Source organism: Ursus americanus, chromosome 14 (assembly GCF_024610735.1).
Source record: "Ursus americanus isolate L20-20 chromosome 14, mUrsAme1.1.p, whole genome shotgun sequence".
NCBI classification, from domain to species: Eukaryota; Metazoa; Chordata; class Mammalia; order Carnivora; family Ursidae; genus Ursus; species Ursus americanus.
The window spans coordinates 52,377,846-52,402,278 of NC_142140.1; the positions used below are offsets into that span (position 1 = coordinate 52,377,846).

The 24,433-nt window shown below is 54.3% G+C and overlaps 1 protein-coding gene across 12 annotated transcripts in view; it reads right to left on the reverse strand.

The window, feature by feature from the left end:
• The window catches only part of DNM2 (dynamin 2), an 82,704-nt gene that overhangs the window by 27,194 nt on the left and 31,077 nt on the right, over positions 1–24,433 (reverse strand). For all 12 annotated transcript variants that reach the window (XM_045774632.2, XM_045774638.2, XM_045774634.2 and 9 more), the window contains exons 3-9: positions 15,253–15,402; positions 13,915–14,118; positions 11,315–11,413; positions 7,227–7,387; positions 4,184–4,326; positions 1,775–1,910; positions 461–528 (exon numbers count right to left, since the gene is read on the reverse strand). In XM_045774632.2, coding sequence (XP_045630588.1) covers positions 461–528; positions 1,775–1,910; positions 4,184–4,326; positions 7,227–7,387; positions 11,315–11,413; positions 13,915–14,118; positions 15,253–15,402 — 961 coding nt within the window. The remainder of the gene's footprint in view (positions 1–460; positions 529–1,774; positions 1,911–4,183; positions 4,327–7,226; positions 7,388–11,314; positions 11,414–13,914; positions 14,119–15,252; positions 15,403–24,433) is intronic.

Consider the following 24,433-nt stretch of genomic DNA (forward strand, 5'->3'; position numbering starts at 1 on the left):
GATAACCCGAGGACACCATGGTTGATGTAAGACTGGACAACCAGAGTGACTACTTTTGTCAGATAACGGGAGAGGACCTCGGAGTCTCACGGGGAACCCGTGATGGGGACGCATGCTGGGTTCCTGTAATCATGACTCAGCTCTGCCTCCCTGCAACCCCCCGGGGCAAATCTACAGTGAGCTTTCTCAGCTGGGCTCATGCCAACTGGGCGGTTTAACCTACATTTAATCCAAGGGCAGCAAGCAGCCCCGTGGCCTGTAACAGATCCACACAAGACAGCACACCCGCCCTCGAGTGCCCTTGGACACCCAAAGGGAGAGACTTAAAGCTACTGAAAACCACCCAGGAGCCCTCGCCAGGCCTCACACTCAGGGGACCCAGAGGGATGGGGGACCAACTGGCTGGACAGTGGCGCCACGGAGGTGAAGGGAACATGGCAGCTCTCCCCTTGGAACTTGCCTGACTCCATGGATGTTCTTAATGGCGTAGCTGATCTCGCGCCGTAAATCCTTCTCGTCAAACTCCATCTGAGAGCAGACAAATCACCCACATGCAAAGAGGTACCTGCCGCACCCCCGTAACGGGTGCGTATCTGGGGAACATTATGTCCTTTGTGTGGCTGTTTTCACATGTAACACTATTTCACTGGTCTAAATTTTTAAAAATATTAGAACCCAATTTCAGCGAGGATGGTTTGAAACAAACACTCTCTCTCAGAGGGAACATGAATTCACATGAACTTTTTTATGGGCCATGTGGCCGTACCAATCAAGGGTCTCCAAACACATAACTATACTTTCAGGGAGTTTTAAATGTTCTAGAAACCTACCTCGTGGAATTCATGAGAATTACTTATGCTCACAGAATTATTCGTAACTGCTAAAAACTGTGAAAACAACTTAAATGTCTAATAATGGGAGACTGGTTCAATGTATGATGGGACATCCATAAGATAAGACATTATCTTGCATTAATAATGCATGAAATGTTAATGACTGGTTTAGAAAGATGGCCACCATATGAAAAAAGCAGGGTACAGAGACACATAAATTGTTTTTCAAGTATGGATGAGCAGATGTGCTGTGTTATGTGTATGCTGGGGACTTACCCATCTGCACAGAAATAATCCTGAGAGGGCAAACTCTGAGATGCTACTAGTAGTTATCTGTGGGTGCTAGGATTCTGAGTGTTTTTCATCCCTTTAAGCTTTTGTTTTTTAATTGAAAGTAATTTTACTGCTTTTTATAAAAATGATGTGTGTTCACGGTGAAAAGTGTGAAACTTCAAGCAAATTAACAACAAAATCTCAAATCCCAGAACTGACATTTTTATGACTATTCTTATAGATCTGTCTTTGCAGACACACGTGGAGACAGAGCCTTCATGTGGAAGGGTGTTGTAAATATTATCTATATGCTATGCTGTACATGCTGGCTCCTTAACCTGCCTTTTTCCCCCTCCACCACAATGAGGACATTTTCCCATGAGAACTGACCCATGACTTCTATGTATTTTGCAAAGAATGTGTAATGTCAGAGGGCAAAAATGGAACGTTCCTATGGGTCTGCTGGACACCTCTAAGCTGCCTGCTCAGGGAAGGAAGCCCGAAGGTGACACCTCCGTCAGCACCCCCACCTCCACCACCTCTGCCCAAAGTAGGCAGAAGCCCACAGGCAGGAGCTCAAGACCCCGTGGCCTGGGAGGCAGCCCGGCTCAAGGCCGTGTAGACGGGTGCCTGACCAGAGTCCAGAGGGCCCAGCACAGCGGCGCTACCTTCACCAGCTCAAAGGGAAAACGCTCGTGGAAGATGCGGTTGATTCGGGCGCCCCCGGAGAGCTCCAGCGTGTCCACTTGGTCTCCAGAGCCTTCAATCCTCTTTTCAAAGTCCACCCCAAACTGCTGGACCATCCTACCAGGAAAAAGAGAACCTGAGCATCAGAAAGGAAGGTTCTGACATAGCTCCAGAATCACATTCTGAGTCAAGCCGTGGCTTACATGCTCCTTTTCATTTTTTTAGCCCCAAAATGTATCCGTAGACCGAAACAAATAAATCACAGGGCTGCCTAAGGCTCACAGTCACTACACGCCCGGCCCACTCTACAGGCCCGTTACAGTGATTCATTCATTGGTTGGGGGGGGGGGCGGTGGTATCAGTTCTTACTCCCATTTTGCAGATGGCAAGAGTGGGGGGTGGGGTCACAGCTGAGCAACCTCTGCCCTGACCAGGTGAACTGTGCGTGAAAAGGTAGCCCTTCCACACAATTCAGGTGGCTTCCCGCCACCTCCCAGCATTCCACCAATGACTGCCGTGATTCCTTGGACAAGTGGCTTTGCCCCCCTGAGCCTCAGTTTCCTCATCGGCATTGTGAGTTGATCTTAACAGTGTCCCCACATGGGGTCATTGTGAGGACTGAAGGAATTTCTAGATTTTATCAACTCCAAGAAATCACCACCAATCCTAAGAAGCACTATTAGTCTGTACCCCCGTAAAAGGGAAAAAATGCAGCGAACTCATGGTAATTCACCTACAACTGCTGAATTCAGAGAAATTTAAATGTTTTTCTTTTTAAAAAGTGCTCATGTAATTGATGAAATATGTTCATACCACACATGGGCCCTGGGAACCCAGCCCAGCCCTTAAAAAGGTCTCCAAGTGTTGCTGATTAGTACTGCGACCACGCGAGCAGCCAAGAACTAAAGTATTTACTAGCGTTCAGTCTTCCTTAGCATTTCTAGTTGCTTCCCCAGCCTCTTGCAAAGTCTGCCTTAATCATTTCTGTATCTCCGCCCCCCCCCAATTCTTGATCTCCTCAGGTTCTGTGTGCAGTCTGCCCCGAAGGGGAGCTGCTGCAATCGAGGGACCAGCCCCTGTTGGGCCAGCAGCACGAAGCACAGTTTGCAAGTGAAGAGATGTCCAGCTCTCGCGGGCAAACATGGCCGATGCCTGCAAGGTGCCGTGGCAGCCAGGCCTGGCTGCCACTGAATGGGGTTCTCCCTGAACACCTGGCGGGAGGACAGACGCAGGGTGTCTCAGATCCCAAGAAACTCTTGGCCCACTAGAAGTAAACAGTGTTAAGTTTGAGCGTAAAAGCATTCTCACCCCAGAACACTCCACCATACAGTGCTGAGAGTGGAGAGGGTGGGGGGACAGCATGGCTATGATGGCCATTGCGGATGGTGTCCCTCTGGTGTGTCCAGGAGAGAAGCCACATGTGTGGCACCATATGCCTTATGAGCTGCCAGGGAGTTTCTGGATCCCACTCTCACCAAGCGCCCAGGGTTCCTGGCAGTCCAGAAACCAGGAGTACAGAGGCAGGAGAAGCCTTGAGAGAGCAAGCCTGGGATTGTGGGGCACACCTACTCCCCTGCCTGACCTCAGGGTGGCTGTGAAGAGTCCCCCACACTCTGAGATGGGACAGCAAGCACCGACGCAGGGTCAGGGTGAGAATCCCAAGAGACAGAGCAGAAAGAGCTGACACAGGACCAAACTCCCACTCATCCCCCATGTCTGTCCTTCCCACGGCCACCAGAGGGCGCCTGTGCTACCCGAATTGCCATTCCTCCTTTGCTCAGAACCCTCCATGGCTCCCACCTTACTCAGGGCAAAAGCCTAATTCCTCCCTGTGGCTGGCAAAGACCTGAATGCTCTGCCCTGTCCCCTTCAGCTCTGCTCTCCCATCCTCCACTCTGCCCCTCACTCATTCTGTTCTGTCGTACAGCCTCCTCCAACACTGCAGGGCACAGTCCTGCCTCAGGGCCTTTGCACTGGCTGGGCCCCCATCCCTGACCTCTTCCGGTCTTTGCCTGACTCTGTCTCAGGGCAGCCTTCTTGATCACTCTGTTTTAGATGGCACCCCTAGGCCCATCCCAGCACCCTAGCCCCTTCCCCACATTAATATTTCACCATTTAACGTACTACATGTTTTCTTATTTACTTATTTTCTGTTCCATCCCTCCCCACTCCCCTTTCTAAGCACATGGGGCAGGGATGGCTGTCTGCCCCATTTACCGTGGCGACTGCAGTGCTCAGGACAGGGCCTGGCACACAGGAGGCTCTCCACAAATGTTATGCTAAGTGAACAGATGGATGAATGAGGATCGGCACCCAGCCTGGTCCCGGGACCCTGCAGCTGGGCAGAGGCCCTGGCGAGCCAGGCTGGGGGGCTAGGGGGAAACACGTACTGCAGCAAGGCTTTGGTTTTGCGTGTGGGGTCATCGGGCCGGAAGTTCTTGTACTCCTCCACCTCCTTCTCCAGGGACAGCAGCTGGCTCTGCAGCTTGCTCCGCAGGGCTGGCAGTGACTCCCTGATGTGGTTGGTCAGTTGCTGGGGGAGGGAGAGAGGCCAGAGGCCAGAGGTCACAGGTTAGCACAGGTAGGGATGCCAGGAAGGGGCCTGCCAAGATGCCCCCAAGCCCAGCACAGCCCCCAGCCTCAGGAGAAAGCAAGGCAACTATCCGCCTGGAGTCACACTAGCGGATGGGACAAGGAGGGGTGGCATGTGCCGACCACAGCAGCAAGATGCTGTGAACGGCCCACTTCTCCTCCGCAGGGCAGCTAACTAGGCTGTCCATGCCGCGGGGTACACAGGACACATGTGCCGACCCACAACAGCCCCCCACAAGTGCTCCAGTGAGAGGCCCAGGAGGCCACCAAAGGACCCACGCACTGAAGGACTGGCTGGTGGATGACGGTGTACGTGGGCCACGGAACAACAGGCAGATGGAGAGACACGGGGACGGGCCCTATAAATGAAGATGGAAACAGCTCCCCAACGAAAGGAATGTACATAGCATGTGCTCCCTTCTGTGAAAGACAGGGAGAAAGGAGGAACGTATTTTTAGTTGCCTGAACAGAGAGAGGAAGCTCCACAGGAAACAAATGCGGAAGAAAGGCCAGAGCGGGACAGGCGGGTGGGAAGGGGACCTCTCACTGTGGCCCCTTCTCCCCTCCTCTTCTGCTTCGGAATCACATGGATTTGTTCATTGTTCACAAGTTGTAAGCGGAAGCAGCACTGTAGAAAAGGTTAGAGAGTAAACCTCGGGATGGTGGTGACAGAAAACTGAGAGAGAACGGTAGATATAGTCCTGTCAGGGTAGAGAAAGAACTAAGGGAAGGCAAGAGAAAGAAGGGGCAGGGGAGGAGGGAGAGGGAGGTAGTGAGTGGGGGGTGATACAGACACAGTGGCCTCTCCAGGCCCTGAGTGTCACTAGAAGGCAGCCCAGTTAGTGGTGACACGGGCCACCGCTGGGGAAAGGACCCACCACCAGATGGGAGGAAATGGGATATTCACTATATTTGGGCTGTATGACTTTATTTTTTACTATAATAGAGAGAAAGAAAGGCAGAGAGGGAGAGAGAGAGAGGGAGGGAGGGAACAAAACAAAAGCCATAAAAGCAGCTAATACCCTACAAGTGAAAAGCAGCACTTGCCGCCATCTCTCCTACAACAGACAAGAATTTACGAAGCATCCATCCTCAAGCTAGTAAAAAAGTGTGAGGGAGCCTCACGCCCCAGCTCACCACACTCTGCTTGTGACTCTGATGGCCCCGCTTAAGTCCTCCGTGGCGGGGGCCCTGCCCCAGCGGCTGGCCCCCAGAGCCCTCTGTGGGAGCTGCAGGCCTGGGTGGGGGGGCATCGAGGCTACACGCTCTGCACACCTTCACCCCGACAGCATCCTAGAGCACGAGAGCAGCCCATTTTGCGCACGGGGAAATGTGGGGCGGGGGGTGGAGGTACAGCTCCAGGAAGTGCCACGATGCAGAGCCAGGCCCCGGGGGGGCCAGCTCGGCCTCTTGCGTGCGCGTGCCAGCCCTCAGAGGAGGCCCCTGCCACCTGCGGGGCAGTTTTACTTCCCTTCCTCCCCCTCCGCCCCTCTGCCCAGGCCAACCGCTTCCTCCCACTGGACACATCCCGTCCCCTTTGCTCCCCTCAGCTGCCCTCTCTGCCTTGCTGCTCTGCACCAGCTCTGCCCGGCCCCCATCACTCCCTCACCCTTGATCGCGCCTCTACGTGGGGACTTGCTCTGAGTCTGTGCCCCCACATTAGAAATAGCCCTTCCCCAAGGACAGAACCCCGCTCTGGCGTTGCCACTGGGCCCCCACGGCCTGCCTGAAGGAACAACTCTCACTGTGGCTCTAAGCTCTTCCTCCCTTCCGGGAAGCTGCCGTCGAGTATCCAGAGGGCACATCCTGCAACCCTGGGTGGGCAAACCAGGACCGACCCTGAGGCCAGACACGTCTGTTACAGCATGCCTACGGAATCCCACATCAGGGAGTTTACTCTCCAGAGAAATCTGCACATGAGCAATACGATGGTATTCACATTAACGGCCACCTTTCTGGACCAGGAAGATGAGAAACCATCTCAGTCGCTCTCCAAAGAGACACTGGCTAGACAGCCTGCGACCGGTGCATTTAGAGGCTATGACGCAACCATGAGAAAGAACGAGGAAGGGTGCTTTTTGGCACGGCCAGCACTCCAGAGATAGCGCTGAGCAGAAAAACCCAAAAGCAAGGGCCGGTGGTGGGGAGGGGGGCACAGGGAAGAGGCATCCACCACTACGTCATCCTTTATGGTAAGAAAGGGAGAACTGTGATTCTCGAAAGTCCTTTTTGCTTCTATGGAGAGAAAGAAACGCAGGCAGGGTTAACAGTGGCACCCTGCGGGTGGGGGGGGGCAGATGGGGGGGCCTCACGACACACTTGTTGTTTACATTCCCTGTACAGACAGAGGGGCGGAAAACAATGCTACAGCGAGTGGCTGCTGCTAGATGCCCCTGTACTTCACACGGCAAATGTGTGCGGCATGGATGCCACAGCCCCAGGGGGCCAGGACGGTGACGGTTCCCAGCTGGCACCCAGGGTACAGGGTCTCGGACAGGCTGGGCCACTCGGTCAGAGGCTGGGCTGGACTTTGGACCCGCAGAGCTCAGGCCCCACAGTCCTCCCACTGAGGTCCTGTCCAGCGCTCCCAGCCACTCTGCCTTGGTGTGGGCCAGGCCGTTGTCCCCCAGGTCACCAATGCCACCACCATATGCAAACTTCTAGGTACGCTGATTATTCCAAATATTTAATTATAATTAAAATAATAGCAACAATAACAGCAATGGTGATTAATAGTGCCGCTAGTGACTCACGGAACACCCACCTTTCCTCAGGCCCCAGATCCAATGTGGGTGGAAGCATATTGCATTATACCAAGACCAGCAGAGAGGCGGACCGTACCTGATTCAGGGTCTTCTGCAGGTGCGGCGTGCCCATGCGGTCAGCCATGTGCCGGTACGCCGGGTGGGAGAGGAAGAACTTCCTCTCGGCCGCCAGCGCCGCACGGATGTCCTTCTTGCCCTCGATGTCCTTCTGGCTGCGGTTCACCACACCGATGTAGCCTGCGGGGAGAGACGGTCAGGGCAGGGGCAGTGCCAGGTGGGCCAAGGTGCCTAAATGCCCACTGTGGACCAGGCACAGGGCTGGGAGAGGTGCAGGCACAGACACGGACCCTCTCCCAGGTCACTCATAGATTGCGCCACAAGCCAGGCCCGTTCCTCAGAAACGCGGAGAACATGAACACACAGAGCGATCCTGAAAAGCAACAGAAGTGTCTGGAGGAAGAAGGGGTCACGCCCAGCCCAGTGCGAGGCAGGGAACAGAGGAAAGCTCTGGAAAAGATGAAACCTCCAAACTGAGCTTTAGAGACAAGAAAGAAAACCACCTCAAAAAAGAAGGGCAAGAGGGACCAGCTCATCCTGCCAAGTATTAAAACCTGTTCTACAGCTGTTCCATTTGTGAAGGTTGGATATATCGGGGCAGGTATGTCCAGAGAAATGAATGGAACAGAACAGAACAAAGTCTAAAACCACACACAATGGGCAGGCGGGAACTGATGGCTAAGGCTTCGGGGCCAACAGGAGGGAAGCTTTTTAAAGATGATTGTATGTGGGTTAAAATTTTCTGAATCAGACACAAGAAAATGGTAGCTGTGACTATGTGAGAAATAGGACTTGTGGGCGGGGCTGGACGACCTTCTTCGCAGACCCTTTGCAATCATCTTGGAATTCTTTAATCATAGAAAACAGGATTTAAGATAAAAATGCTAATGGGAAGGAAAAAAATGCCCTCTTTGAACATGAAGCAATTGGAAGAAAAGCGAAGGGGGATGGTGTTCAAAAAGCCAGAACAGGGGCACCTGGGTGGCTCAATCGGTTGAGCATCCGACTCTTGATCTCAGTTCAGGTCTTGATCTCAGGGTCGTGGGTTCAAGCCCCGTGTTAGGGCTCCGTACTGAGCATGGAGTCTACTTAAAAAAAAAAAAAGCCGGAATAGTCATGGGCCCCTGAGTGTGGATGCAAGGCGCCCAGGAGTACGGGTGCATGGGTGGGTGTCATGGGACACCAAGAACTCAGCCAAGTGGCTGACCATGGTAGGTGCTCAGTAAACAGACATGGTGACTGTTATTCATCCCGGCTGACATAATGAAAGTTGGAGAGGTGGACTGGGGAGAGGTGGCCAAAGGCCCAAAGGGATGCATACGCACAGATATAGGCTGCTCTCAGTGGGGGGCGCTCAAGGTTTCCCGTGGGGAGGAGGGGAGTGGTGCCTGCCCGCCCTTTATCCTGCTAAGTCTTGCGCAGGACTGATTCCCTTTCATCCCCCCCATCTTTGCCTTTATGTCCATTTTACAGATGAGGGGAAGAGACCAAGGTGAGGTCACAGAGAGGGGCCACAGGAGAACCCAGATGTGAACCCGGACCGGTGAGAAGCCCAAACTCACTATCACCCACACAACAGTTAGCAGGAGGAAATAGCGGGGAGCAGAGACGGTGGTCTGGCTGGGATTCTGGTTCCGGAAAGTACAGGAGTTCTGAGTCTTCTGTAAGCCAAGAAAAAGGATGCAGCTGGAGAGATTCTAAAAGCCACAGGACAAGAGGAAAACAATGAGGGTAGGAGGTGTGAGGGCACAAGTCAGGAGCCGGCAGATAGCGGGGAGAGGAAGGGCTGACTTTCTTGGAAACAGACAGGAAGGCAGAGGAGGGCAGACGCAGACAACAGTGAGGGGAGAGGAAGGAAGCTGAGGAGGTCTGTGTCATCCAGCCACCCAGCACCGATGCTGAGCCCAGGAAGAATTCTTTGGGGATTAACATTTAGGCCCAATACACGTGGGGTCGGGGTAGCTGGCGGAGGGGATGGGGACATGTGGGCTCTGCTTCCCTCTTCGGCACCAACCCTTCCTTCCTAAACCTGTGACACAGACACACTCTTTAGCCCCTGATCCTGGCAGCCGGCTCTCCTTACTCAATGTCTCAGCACGGCTGGGGCAAGGTGGAAACCAAGGTCCGAATGTTGTCCCATGCCCATCCCACACACGGAGGAGGGAATCCCTGGAGGCAAAAGAGAAGATCTAAATGGTGCTGGCAACACCAGCGTGCCAGAGGGTTCCTACAGCGGACAGCAGATCCCCCAAGGGAAGGAATGGGGCAGGAAAGGGAAGTAAGAAAATGGCTTTAAAAAATTACAAAATTAAAGCCTAGATGGACACTCAACACCATGCCACAGCGACAAACAGCAATGACCGAAGTGTCCAACAGATTGGGCTTGAGTAGTGGCCCACAAATCTCATACAAGGGATTCCACAGGACCTCTGGAAGTCACCTTGAAGAACATTTGCCTGTCATGGGGAAAAACTCTGCTGTTCTGCTAAATGAAATGGAAAAGTAGGTCGCAAGGTGGCAGGACACAGGAGAGCTGGCATTCCAAACCAGCTCTGTCACATCCTAGTTTTGTGAGCTGGGGCAAGGTACTCAGCTTCTCTGTGCCTCAGTTTCTTCATCCATAAAATGGGGATAGGAATAGAGTCACCACATAATCTGGATCGTTAGCAGGATTCAATGAGCTCGCACACAGAGTGCAGAGCAGTGCCCCTAGTACATTACAGACTTAGTAAGTATTTGCTATTCTAATTTTTTGAAAAGACAAATATTTAGGCTACTCCTGTCAGAAGATCTAAACTTGAGCCTAAACCTGAACCATATCAAGTTCTCCATCTAGATTTAATTACCAATTTATAGGGAACAACTGGCCCAATCCCAAGTGTGGGACATGATCTGGTTTCTTCCACAAAAAAATGGTATAGGAGAAAAAAAGGGGCTGGTGGGGAAGCTGTGCAACCAGAAACTTAGGTATTTATGTGTAAAACGATATGGCTTTGTAATCTCCCAGGAAGCAATAAGGGGAGGACATTGGGGGATTCGAGATTAGCTGTGTGTTGATAACCACTAAGGCTGGGTCTGTGGGGGCTCCTCGTACAGAGTTCTCTCTCTACCTTCAAGAATGTTTTTTTAAAAGTTCACAGTAGAAAGTTAAGCATGAACATTAATAAAAATTATGAATCCTGGGCGGCCTGGGTGGCTCAGTCGGTTAAGTGTGCCACTCTTGATTTCAGCTCAGGTCATGATCTCAGGGTCATGGGCTCGAGCCTCATATCGGGCTCCACGCTCAGAGGGGAGTCTACTTGGGATTCTCTCTTCCTCTGCTCCTCCCACTCATTCACTCTCTCTCTCAAATAAATAAGTAAAATCTTAAAAAAAAAAAAGAAAGAAATTATGAATCCTGGGGCACCTGGGTGGTGCAGTCAGTTAAGCACCCGACTCTTGGTTTCAGCTTAGGTCATGATTTCAGGGTTGTGAGATCCAGCCGTGCACTGGGCTCCAACCTCAATGCAGAGTCTACTTAAGACTCTCACTCCCTCCACCCACCACCCCCCCTCTCTCAAATAAATAAATCTTAAGAAAGAAATAGCGAAAGAGAGAAAGAGGGAGGGGGGGAGAGAGAGAGAGAGAGAGAGAGAGAGAGAAAGAAAGAAAGAAAGAAAGAAAGAAAGAAAGAAAGAAAGAGAGAAAAGAAAAAGAGGAAGGAAGGAAGGAAGGAAAGGGAAGAGAAAGGGAAAGGAAAGGAAAAAAAAATTCATTAATTAATTATGCATCCCACGGAACGTTTTCGGAGGAGAGCCACAAAGTATGAACTAATGGAGAGGCTATGCTGTGGATGACTCTGGCTTCCTTTTTCTGTAGGCTTGTTTATGTTCCCCAAGTAAGCAGGTGTTAACTGTGTAACTGGAAAGTCAATGTGTACAAATCAGAAGAAAAAGACATATATGATAAAGCAGGGGCAGTGGGGAAACAGGCAGTGGTGGGTGCTTATCTGTGCACACTTCCTGGCATCGGTCCAGGTTTCGGTAATGATAAGGACAACAACGTTATCGTTGGAACATCCTCCCAGCCACTGCGCCCCGTGGCTCCCAGCTCCCCGCCCAACCGCACCTCTTCTCAAGGGGAGCAGCTTGTTCTCCAGGATGTCCCTGGCGTCAGTGCCTTCGTCCATCAGGTCGAGCTTGGTGATGACGCCAATGGTCCGCAGGCCTGAAAGAGCCCAGAGGTCAGAAGATTGCCGTGAGGGAGGGGCCTGGGCCGGCAGCCTGCAGGGGTCCCCACTTCCAGGCTGTGAGACCTGGGACAAGCCATAACATCACCAGCCTGGACCCCAGTTTTCGTCATGTCAAGTGAAGACAACAGCCACACCAATCTCAGAGGGTTGTCCATGAAGATAAACTGGCTTGTGACAAACGTGCGATCAGGAAACACTGGCCACCATCATTGTCATTCCTGTGACCTGCGACAGTGTCTTGCTGCCGCGGTGTCAGGGGGAGACCTCATGGAAACTCAAATCCCGGCTCAGTCTCCATGCTGCACTGAGTTACCTGCAAGGTCCCATCATCACACGCAAATCCACGGTGACTGTTTCTAGGGTTACCTTGCACCTGAATGGCCAAAATTCCACTCTGGAAGCCACCTCATCGGATTCCTCCTGTCCCCAGCACATCTCGAATCAAGGGAACCCTACTAGCAAAGCTCCTTGCCTACAGATCCCCTCTGTGACAGCACCCATGTATGTTGGTGGACGTGTGCGTATGTGTGATACAGGAAGCCCAAGGAGATCTCCAGAGGGTGCTAAGGGGTGGCTTCCAGGGGCTGACAGTTGTGCTCTCCCTGGCACCCCTGCCTGTTCACATTCTGCTGTGAGCCTGTGAGCTGCCATCACCTTTTTGAAGGGCAAAGGGGCACAGCTGTGAATACCCACAAAGCTCGCACCAGGCAGGAAGGGGAAGAGGCAGAGGGAGGGAGGGGATGGGACTGGGTGGGGGCCTGGACGCCCGGACTCTACTGGAAACACTGGATTTCACAGCGTTATTTATGAAAGACCAGAAACAACCCAAATGTTCAAGAACAAAGAAGAGGCCGATAGCGGCCAGCTCCGTGGATGCTGCGTATACGTGTCCCGATGTTAACAGGGAAACACGCACACAGATCACCGCATTCTTTAAAATATGAGTTTACACGGGAGAACAAACTATGAGAGGCTATTTACCAGGTGTGGCCACTGGTACCTCCGCGGGGGAAGGGGAGCGGTGACTATTTAGGTTCTGTGTTTTACAACAGTGACATTTTGGGGGTAATAATTACAAACTTTCAAAGCCAGAACAAAAGCGAGCATCAAGTTCACAAGTGTAACTGAACCCGTGCCCATTTCCTCACCACCTGATCGAGCCTCCGTGGCATCTCTGTCACAATCACGCTCCATCCCTGAGACTCGACCGGGGGGCACAGGGAGGCTGTGGGGGGCCCGCGGGTAGGGGCGGCCTCTCCTGGGAGACCATGCCTGGGATGACCATGGGGACACAGTGTGTCCTTCGCAGGACAAAGATATTCAGAGCACAGCCCTCGACTCTGAAAAGCTTGCAGTCTGTATGAGAAAGGATCGTCAGCTCCTACCCTTCCACCCCTCCACCCTTCGGGCTGGACTCGGGACCGGAAGCCAGGGAGTGGAGCACCAGAGCCCATCTTTCCCCAGCTTCTCCCTGGTTCCCGACTCCCTCCAAATCACCTTGGACTCAGGCAGTTGGGAGGGCATTTTGCAAACCATGTTTCAGTATGTGTCCCACTCCACAACAGACTACATATGCAGGACCCACCCAGCTCCCCACGGCAGCCACCAAAGCCCCTTGGACGGCCCTACCCCTCCCTCACCTCCTCTGCTCTCCCTTCGGCTCGCTCTGCCCCAGCCACAACGGCCTCCTCACCATGCCCTGGGCACCCGGGGCTCAAATCAAGCCCAGCCTATCTAGCATCACCAGCCATTTTCCAGGATTTTGCCTCTTTTCATCATTCATCATTCTGGTCTTGCCTGAAACCTCACATCTTCAGAGGCCTCTGACCCCCCTCCCACCCCAGCCACTCTCAAAGGGTCGGATTTTCCTCCAGTGCTGACTTCTGGCTGAAACTGGCCCATCTGCTTATTTTCTTTTCTTTTTCTGTCTCCCTCCCTGGAACATCAACTCACCAGTGGCAGGGGTCCTGTCAATTTTGTCCCCTGCAGGGTCCCTAAGGCCAAAACAGAGCCTGGCATATAGCAGGTATGTAACTGACATGCACTTACTTAATGGCCCAAGGAAAAGTTTGACCCGGAACGCCCCGAGCCAGACATGCCACAGTCCCCACTGATCCCTATTCACCCCATCTGGCTTCATTAACTCATCATCCTTTTACCTGTTCTGCCTGACCCCTGAGCAGTTACGGGAACATCTCCAGTCCTCTCAGCAGCTCTACAGGCTAGGACTGCTGTTGCCATTCTGACAGAGGGGGACCCAGCTGAGGAGAAATGCCCAACTGCCACAGGACAGCCTCCCGGGGCAGCCCTCCGGCACTGCGGGTCCTCACGGGAGATGCTGTATCCCAGGAGGGCCTTTTCCTAGGGGTCATATGCCAAAGAGAACCCCAGTGACCTGGAATCAAGGATGCTGGGCAAGCTGCCATGCTCCCAGGCCCTCAGAAGGGGAACGCCTACTGCAGGGCTCAGCAGTTACCTTGTGGGTCGACCTCCTTGGCCAGCTTGAGGGCGTCCGAGTTGGCCAGGTCCATGTTGGCGGGGGTGACGGCGAGGATGAGGCTGCTCTCCCGGCTGATGAACTGCACGATCATGTCCTTGATCTGGTACTCGATATCTGGGGGCTGGTCCCCCACAGGCACCTTGGTGATACCCGGGAGGTCGATGAGGGTCAGGTTCAACACTGAGGGGAAACCAGAGGGAAAGGTCATCAGAGACAGAGGAGGGGAGGCAGGCACGGCCCCACAGCTACCCAGCCCACTTCCCCAAGTGCTGGGGGGGGTCAGGCCGCAGGACTGAGGACTGGAGGACTCCTGCCCTCCAACCGGATCACACCTTTCGATCCAGTAGCTCCTCTTCGAGGGCCCCCTCCTACAGACAGCCTCTCTCTATTGCGGTGATACAGTTTTAAATCGGGACATTTGCATCGACACGCTGGAATTGCTCTCAGTGGCTAAATAAATTTCGGCCCATCAATTCAGCCAAGACCAAAGGCTGCTGTTTACCAATGTTTACCATAAAAACAAAAAGATGATACTCCGATAACAGATACACTCTGAGATGTATTCATACAAAGAAGAGGTATTTTATATTATGCTACGATCTGAGTAAAAGTGATGAAACACACATGCGTGATATACACACACGTGAGTAACTACTGACTCAGGCGTCAAAATACAAAGTATGTTCGTGATACTGAGGGCAGGGGAGGCTTTTGCTCTACACCCTTTCATAATTTTTATGCCGTGTACAGGCATCATTTATTAAAAAATAAGCCAATTTAAAACTTCACCTCCAAGAACTCATGCTGAGGAGTTCAGAGTCTGCTGGAATATTCCCCAAATGCCATCTGAGTTAGCACCCTGGGGCCACAAGTTGTACATGGTGGCAGGCTGCTCAAGGTAAATAATGGAGTTTTAAAATCAGAGCATTTTGCAGACAAGACTGGCTTTCTGGCTCCTCTGCGAGACCTGGAAGACCTGGTTACCCTGGGCTGGTGTCATTAGGTGGCCGCCATGACCCGGGAGCCACACTGTGGCCACCCCTTTACACAGGGGCATACAGCTGTGATTTGCCCCAGTCCCCGCCACTCCCAACAGTCTTCCCAGCATGCTGTGTTTCCTGAGAGCTGAGACTGATTTCTCAGTGCCAGGGTCCTATCAAAAAATGGGAAGACAGAGATCAAGAGGGCTATGTGCACGTGAAGAAAAATGGGGTCATATTTTTTGTGAGAGAGTGGCTGACCCCACCCACGAGTGGCACAGAGTCAGCTCCCCTCTGCCCCGACACCCAAAGGGTCTGTGCCTGTGCTGCCTACCGTGGGGCGAGTAGACCCGCAGGTTGATGGGCACTGGGGAGATGCCTTTGTTGGTCCCCGTGACCCTGTCAGTCTCCGCTTCGATCTCCTGCCGGACTTCATCAAAGTCTGTAAACTTTTTGGACTTACAGTGCAAAAACTCAGCATATTCTGAAAAACGAAGAAAGATGTTCAAAATGAGAAAGAGAAGCAGTCTCGTTTGTGGGTAGGGAGCCGATGGCCTTCTGGGACAGGTGCCTTGTCAAGCAGAGAAAGCAAAGAATCAGTCACAGTGGCTCCAGGAATTTGGGGTGCAACAGATTCATTCTCAGAGAAAATATCTGCAGGGGGCGTTCCTACAGCCGAGCCCCCTTCCAGACCTCAGGGAATTCCTCAGGGAACAAAACCAGCCAAGATCCTGTCCCCAGGGGAACGGAAACTCTCGTGAAGTATTTTGTGAAATGACACGTCATGACGAGCTATGAGAAAAAAAAACAGAAAAACCAACAGGTGGGTGTAACCAGCAGTTGTCACTTTTGGATGAACAGGACAGAAGGGGAAATACTGGCATGCGTCACCAGACAGCAGGTGGTGCGAGTGTGAGGAAGCTGCTCCCTTGGTGTTGTTGGTGAGACCGAGTCCGGAGTCGTGATGAAGAAGCTCCCTTGCTGGGTCAGTCACAGGAGGTGCAAGCCACTGTCCTAGTAGGATCCTGAGCTGCCGGCTTGCCAAGATCCCAGACGCATGTCCCTGCGACCTGTCTGTCCCTCCCCAAGGCGCCTGCACGGTACGGGGAACAGGGCGCCACTACTGGCCTCACCAAAGCCCTTCTTTTTGTCTCTCCTCACCTCCTGGCTGTTCGCAGGGCCCCCCACCTAGACACGAACCCCTCAGGAGAACTGCTTTCTGGGCAGGGCCTCAAGTGGACGATAACAGAGGGGGTGTCTTGACGCCTCCTGAGCCACGTGACCAACAATCAGTGCCAGGCCCATCAGATATGGGATAAAGCAAAAATCAAATATGTTCGTCCTCAGATGTGGGGACTGAGTTTATAGGTGTTTTCTGTATAATTCTTCAACTTTTCCATATGTTCCAATTTTTGTGGTAAAATGTTGGGGGGGGGGAACCCCATAAGCTCAGAGACCACGGCTCTGCAGTGATGCTAAAAAGAAGACGGAAGTCAGACACGCTGGCAAACAGCCCAAAGGACTGGACCACTACAGAGAGGCCGAGATGCGTCCAGCTGCGTCATCTCTAAGAGGACAAAACTAGAAACCTCCTCAATGTCCACCAGGAGGAGACCTGGCTACACAAATCCCAGCACAGACACATCATGAGCTGCCTCAAAAAAGAGGATGGAGATGGAGCCCGACAGAGGCGGCAGGCCGCTCTAGAATCGCCACCCCGACGCAGAGCGAGGCAGAAGGAAGTGAGTGCGAAGAGGTTCGCCATCCCATCACCGTGACCTAACCACCCGTGGCCAACATTCAGCCCCTGCTGGCTCCAGCCAAGGCCTGTGGGTGGCCCCACATGCCCCTCCGGGGCGAGCGCCTCAGCAGTAGGCATCTGTGCCACAGATGAGGAACCTGAGGAGGCCCAGACAGGGGAAGTGACTTGGCCCCAGCTCAGTGGTGGAGCTGGGACTCCGAGTTCAGATCATCTGTCTCCAGGTAGTGGCTCTCAGGTCACGTGGCCTTTGTGAGGCCACCAGCAGCCTCTTAACCTCTCTGAACCTCTGCTTCGGGGACCCAGGGGACTCTGTGGGCTCAGATCACTGAGAACCACCTCTACCGTGGGCACTGGTTGCCGGGGGACAGGGGCAACAAGGACACCACTAGCATGGGCACCCCCACCCCACCCCCATCAGCTGACCCAGTTCCCAAGGACAGTCACGCTTGAGCCCTCCACAGGGACAAGAGGAAACGCTTGGCTGCTCTTCCGGCAGCAGCCTCCAAAAATGGAACAGTTCCCCAACCCCCCACAGCATACCTCAGTTCTCATCCGGCTCAAGGCCCTGGGCTCAGCACCCACAAGACACCATCCCCCTTCCAGGAGCACAGCCACAGGACACAAGCCCTCTCCCTTGTAGACCGGGCCCTGCCAGGTCTGGTACCTGGAAGGCCCACCCCCCCGCTCCTCCTCCAGGGCCTGCTTGCCTGTTGCCTCTCCCAGGGAGCCTTCCTAAACTCCATGCCACCTGACACCTCATCCTGCATCTTGGGCCTCCTCCCCCATCAGAGCCAGGTCACCCTGGGATGGTGTTAATGGGACCAGGACCTGCTGGCTGTGACCCCTAGAGTCCAGTGTGCACTGGCAGTCCCCTTCTGCCAACTCCTTCATCTGCAGGCTGTGCAGATGGTGCCGGAAAGCCACAGCTTCTTCCCCCGGGAGCGGTGGGCAGCAGAAACCACACCCTCTGTGCCCAAGAGGAAGGTTCAGAAGCCTGCCAGGCCCATCCCTCGCTGCCCACTTACTGGGCTCCTTGTCACTTTGGAACCATGTGCCGGATTCCAGGGTTGATTCTAACATTCAAAAGCTTCCTGACCAAGCCTGCTTTCCCCCCACAGCACCGACCCTCTTAAAGCCAGACCTTGGCCCTCCTTTCCTCAGAACCGTCCACGGCTCCCAACTCACCACCCTCCCCAGAGCCCTACAAAATCTCCTTCTCCCCAGCTTCTGACTTCAACTCACTCTCCTCCAGCCATTCAGGTCTTCTGCCTCAGGGCCTTTGCACTGGTTCTTCTCTCTGTCTACAGGCTCTCTCCCTAACCTCCTTCAGGTTTGTTCGTCACCTTCTCCACGAGGCCTACTCTGGCCCCCATCCAAGATGATGAACCTCTTGAGTTTTTCTTCCTTCCCTGCCTTATGACCCTCCAAGCACTGGCCGCCTTCTAACAATGCTGACCTTCTCACCCTGTGTTATTTTCCGGGTTCACCCTATAGGGCAGGTATTGGAAGCTGCACTGTCACTCTGTCCCTGGGGCTCCCTCTGGGTATACCTACTGACCGGCTCAATAATCGTCTGTGTGACTGAATGACTATCAGAAAGATAATATGGTCCCTGCTTCAGCTTCTGTAAGGACGCCCAACTCCAAGGCCACCAAGCTGAATATATGGGAGACTGGACAGGACGGAGTCTGGCAAGGCCACCTGCTGTTTTTTCCTCTCTCTCTCTCTCTCCCCCCCCCCTTCCTTCCCAAGATCTTGACAACAAAGGCCTGAGCTGGGCTCCTGGTCTGGTGGGAAGATGGACACTGTCCAAGTGGACACTGTCACAGCAGGTGCCACAGACACACCAAAGAGACCCAACACAGCAGAAGCCAGGGGACAGGGACCTCCTGGAGGGCCTAACCTGCCCGAGTTCAGCCCCAGCCCACCCCAGGACAAGTGAGGCAGGCCAGAGCAGGGGTGGGCAGAGAGCCCGTGCCTGCACCATCTCTCCGAGGTGGTGACTTTCCCCCCATTGCCTGAGGTCGCTCTGGGCCAAGGGGGTCTGGGGAAGGAGGGATGTCTCCTATGGGTCAGGTCTGCCTCTGTGCTATGGTCTCCCTCTGAAGAGAACAGAATCCTGAGAAACAGACGGGAGGAGCTTTGCACGGGGCTCCACAGCCTTGTACGTGCTGGAATGTCGGTGATTTTGTAATGATCCCCTGTCTCAAAAAGTAAGTCAGAGGCCTGAAGGCTAAGCTCAGAGTCTGTGATGCCTCCCTCTCAACTCGCTCCCAGCAGCCAAAGTTGAGGTCCCCGCAGCAGAACCGCACCGCTGTCCCCTGCCTAGCTGCCGTGTTTCCTAACTCTCCCTTGTTGGTGTGCAGAGAACAAGGCCAGTCTCACCAGTCCCTGACCCCTGATGCAGCACGGACAGCCCCACCCCCACCCCACTGCCACACTGCCCTCCGAGCCAGGCCCTTCCCTGGGAGGAAGGGCAGCCCCAGGGTTTCCACGGGACCCGGCCCAGGGCCTGGAGCACACCAGGAATGAAGCAATAGACTGGGCCCTTGTCCAGCACTCGTGCTGCTAACCCAGAGGCGCCAGCCACCCTCTCCCACCACTGGGCTTCCCACCCGCATCCTAACCGTGGGGCAGTGAACGCACTCAGAGTTTTTTTCTAGAAAGCCGTTCTGCCCTCCTTCCAGGATTTGTTCCCGCTTCCCTCATCTTCAGGTCTCAGCTCTAAACAGCAGATGCCCTGCCGCCCGGCCCCTCCCTCCACGGCACTACCCACCCTGACAGGCCATGTGCCCAGGTGTCCCCCCTGCTAAGGCGGAGCTGCTAGAGAGCAGACTTAGTTTTGGTCTCTCCAGTGCCTGGTAGCTAGTAGGTGCTTGATAAAAATTACTGAGTGACCTATTCAAAGTCATTAGGTGCTGCAGCCTAGGACAACACCATGCCAAGTCCCAAGTGGGTCCCTGCTGTGCTAAGCAGCCAATCCCCACTTTGGACATCTCCCAGGCCCTTCGGGAAGGTGTCCTCAGAAGGGAGATGACAAGTGCGCGCCGCCACACCACCTTCCGGGTACTGGGCCACCCAGGGCACAAGGAAACAGCCCCAAGACAGTGGCCGGGTTCCCTCAGACCCGGCTTCCTCCTGTTTCAAAGGAGCTGGAGGAGGCCCACAGGCCGGAAGGCACCCTCCCTACCCCGCAGGCAGAGCAGGTGACCAACCCGGCCTAGCCTCTCCGGCCTGGAAAGGGTGAGTCAGGTGCCACATCATCACGTGGGGAGGTGACAGGAAGAAGAGAGAGAGGTGGGCATGCCTAGCCACACCCAGCTCAGAGTTCCAACCCCTCTCGGTGCCTCAGTTCCCCTACAAGGAAATGGGACAACACAGAACACAGCTGCGGGTTTTTTGAGAGAGAGCGAGCGAGCGAGCACGTGCATGCACGAGTGAGCAGGGTGGGGGTAAGGGCAGAGGGCGAGGGAGAGAGAGAACCCCAAGCAGACTCCATGCTCAGTGCGGAGCCTGACTCGGGGCTTGATCCCATGACCCCGAGATCACAACTTGAGCCTAAATCAAGAGTCGAACACTTCACCAACTAAGCCACCCAGGTGCTCTGGAGTCTCAGGGCTTCGCATGGAGGAGCCCTGCCCTGGTCTTCATGGACATTTCCCATCCTTTCCCCATTCTCAACCCAGCAAGGAGTGGAAACCAGCCTGACTCCTGGCAGCGGAAGATGGGGTCTACCTTCCCTAAACCTGGCATGACAGGTATGCTGGCCTGGGACGGGAGAACAGACTTGGGGGTTCAAATACACCCAGGAGACCCTGAGTACATGATCAAATGGGTCTGATCAAGAGGGGCTTTGCAAGGGGCGCCTGGGTGGCACAGCAGTTAAGCGTCTGCCTTCGGCTCAGGGCGTGATCCCGGCGTTCTGGGATCGAGCCCCACATCAGGCTCCTCTGCTATAAGCCTGCTTCTTCCTCTCCCACTCCCCCTGCTTGTGTTCCCTCTCTCGCTGGCTGTCTCTGTCAAATAAATAAAATCTTAAAAAAAAAAAAAAAAAAAAAGAGGGGCTTTGCAGAGGCTTTAGCCAACCAAGAAGAGGCAAAGCCGTGGCACCCCCGAGCTTGCTTTGTCAGGCTCCCTCTGATTTGAGACAAATCATGCAGACCTCCCATTCTAGGACACACCGCCACTGGGAAGGTGTGCTATTGTGATTTATAGTAAGAAATACCTATTTGTATTTCTTCCCTCCATTTCTGACACAGAGTTCCTAAAATCCTTGGAAAGCCCTAAGTGATAAGAGCAATAAAGGTGTCTTAACATTCCTAATAAGCCCCTTCCAACCACACATCAGTTTATGCTAATGAGGAGACTTCTGGAAAGCACTTAAGGACAGGAGCTGCTTGCCAGGGGGACCAATTTATGTGATTAGAGGGCTGGAACTTTTAGCCCATCCCTACCCACCCCCACCTCGGAGAGGGCCAGAGGTTGACTCGATCGCCAATGGCTAGTGCTTTAATCAATCATGCCCATGTGATGAGGCCCCATAAAAATCCCTAAAGGACGGGGCTCAGAGAGCTTCCTGGCTGCTGAGCAGGACGAGGTGCTGAGAGAGGGGCACCCCTTCCTCACACCCTGCGTACACCTCTCTTCCCTCTGGCTGCTCCTGAGTTCTATCCTTTTTACATTAACCACTGATCTAGGACGTAAACGGTTTCCCTGAGTTCTGTGAGCCCTCCAGCAAGTTCATTGAGCCTGAGGAGGGCCTGGGAACCTCAGATCTATAGCCGGGGGCAAGGAGCACAGGGGACATCCTAGACTCATGCTGGCTGTGGGGGTGGAGGGCGACAGTCTGGTGGGGCCGAGCGCTTATTCTAGGGGGTCTGACACTATCTTCAGACGGGCAGGCAGTGTCGGAATGGAGGTGACTGTAGGCCACCCAGTCAACGTCCACTAAGAATTGGAGAACTGCTTGGTAGTGTGGGAAAAAAAACCCACGAAACCGGAGAAAGTGACAGCCCCCGACCTGACTCGCACCAGCTCCTGGCTCTGTTTCCTCATCAAGACACAAGGCCCATGCCCCAAGTGCTGCAGAGTCTACCACCTTTATAGAAAAGGCCCTGCCAGTGCCAGGCTCACGGGGAAAGGGGCCGCAGAAGGAGCTGTTGATAATCCCGCTGCCTCCCACCGGGAGAGAAGAGAAGCAGCAGCAGCCCACACAGCACGTTCAGGTACCTGGCTAATGCTGACGGAGCACGCACTGGGGGCCAGGCGCTGTGCTGGGCGCCAGAGAGAGCTGTGGACAAAGCACATCCCTGCCTTCTGGCACTGACATCCGGGGGGAGAGAAACCATTAAGAAAATATAAGAACAAGAGGAGGTTACGAAATACGTGCTGTGGAGGAACCAAGGCAGCAATGATTGGGGGGGGGACTCACACTCGGGAGAGGAGGAGGACGAGGACGAGGACGAGGAAGGCGGGCAAGGTGTTCCAGGGAAGGAGCACAGTGAGGGCAAGAGCCCGGAGGCGTGAATGAACGAGCTGACCTTGAGGATGAGCGAGGAGGGAAGACTGTGGCTGCAGCTAGGGACCAGGAGGAGTTGAGGTCCCAGAGGCCAGCAAGGCCCTGTTGGGGTCACAAGGCTTTGAAAAGGAAGCTGAGAGCCAAGCCCGGCCATCCCCTCTCTGGCCCCCGAGAACACCACCCGAGGTCAAGGGAAGGGAGGCTCTCAGGCCACATTCCACACAAGAACAGTCCCCAGCACCCAGGGTTTACGAGGCCAAGGGGTGGTTCCCAAGGAGGAGCAGGGCTGATCCATGAGCCATCAAACTTCCTGGTGGTTGCGGTTTTAGGTAATTGTTTTTTTTAAGATTTTATTTTTAAGTAATCTCTACACCCAATGTGGGGCTCGAACTTACAACCCCAAGATCAAGAACAGCAAGCTCTACTGACTAAGCCAGCCAGGCACTCCATGTGGTCTTAGGTAATTTTTAAACTAAGCAGATTAAAAGTAATGGCTCACCAAGAGCAGTCTGGACCAGAAGCCAGGCATCACTCGGTGTCAGAGGCGTCAGAGAGGAGGACTGAGGCCCAGCCACAGAGCGACATCGTGGGACTCCAGACCCCACAGGAGGCGGCAGCCACACCAAAGCCACACGGGGTGCCAGGGCCACAAGGGAAGTACCACCATCACCCCCATTTTACAGATGAGGAAGCTGAGACACAGAGAGGGAGGCTGCTTGCCCCAGGCCCCAGACAATAGGGGTAGCTGTCTGGCTCCAGAGTCCTGTTCTTCAGAGTCAGCTGGACAGAAGACTGCACTCTAGAAGCAGTGCAGCCCCATGCAGCCCCTAGAGGGCCCTCCACCAATCACCATGTCCCTCACTACACTTAGCCTCCTCCCTCTTACTAATGGGATGTCCCACCTCCCACCCAGCTCGAGCTCCTCCACTGTTCATCGCCCTGGACCCCCCACCTCTAGGTCACTCTAGACTGCCCTTCTCCCCCACAGCACTGCCCCGGGCCAGGCCTCATCACCTCTTGCCTGGTTCGAGGCTAACCTCTCCCTGGCCTCCCTGCCTATCTTTCTTCCACAAGGCAGCCAGTGGACTGAGCAGGTCTCCCCCCACCCATATGCTCTTTGGGCTCTCACTGCCTAATCCCTCACCAGACTGTCAGGCCAAGTCACCTGCCTCCTGACCACCCCCCACCCCCAGCCCCACTTCATAGCTCCACACATGCTGTTGTCCCTGCCCCAGAATGTTCTCCCTGGGCCCCTGGCCCAAAGTAAATCCAACGGCCAGTATACTCGCCCACACCCCCAGTCCTTCCCCCTCTCAGCCTGACCACGGCATCCCCCGTCTGCCGCCCCCACGCTGCCTCCCTGGCAGCTGGCTGAGGTCCAGTAGGAAATGGGCACACATCTGCTGGCAGCAGTAAGAGACTGGAGATGCCACAGTCAGGTGGAGAAGGAGGAGTATGTGCTGGGACACGGCAAGGGCCACCACCCATATGGGACACCTGGGCCTCACTTCCCACCTCCACCACCAGCCCAACAGGATCCGACCGCAATTCTTTTTTTTTTTTTTTTAAAGATTTTATTTATTTAACAGAGACAGCCGGCGAGAGAGGGAACACAAGCAGGGGGAGTGGGAGAGGAAGAAGCAGGCTCCCAGCGGAGGACCCCGATGTGGGGCTCGATCCCAGAATGCTGGGATCACGCCCTGAGCCGAAGGCAGACGCTTAACAACTGCGCCCCCCAGGCGCCCCCCCCCACCACAATTCTATCTCCATGGCTGCCACCCTGTCCCCACCTGCCCCCAGGCACCACTCCCACCTCTTCCGGTCCCCTGCCCTGGGCGGGCTCCTGTGGTCTCTCTCACCAGCAGCCACAGGACCTGGTCAGGTAACACCTGGGCCTAAGGATGCACCCCACCAAGTAGGTTTAGGGCTGGGCTCTCACAATGACGCTCCTGTGTGCTCTTGGGCAAGTGGCTTCATCTCTGGAAGCCCCAGTTCCCTCCTCTGTAAAGCGGGGATGATGGGAACGGAGACCCCAGCATTGGTTCAGGTCAGGCACTAGGCTGATGTGCACCCTCAGAGTTTCTGCCTTCAGTGCTCTTCGCATCTGCCACTCTCCGGAAGGAGAGCTCCCCCTTCCCTGATACCCCAACACACCTGTCAGCCTTGGTTAAAACATCACTTCTTCAGAGAAGCCCTAGGATGCCCCACTCTCTAGGATGAAGTTAGTCCCTCTCC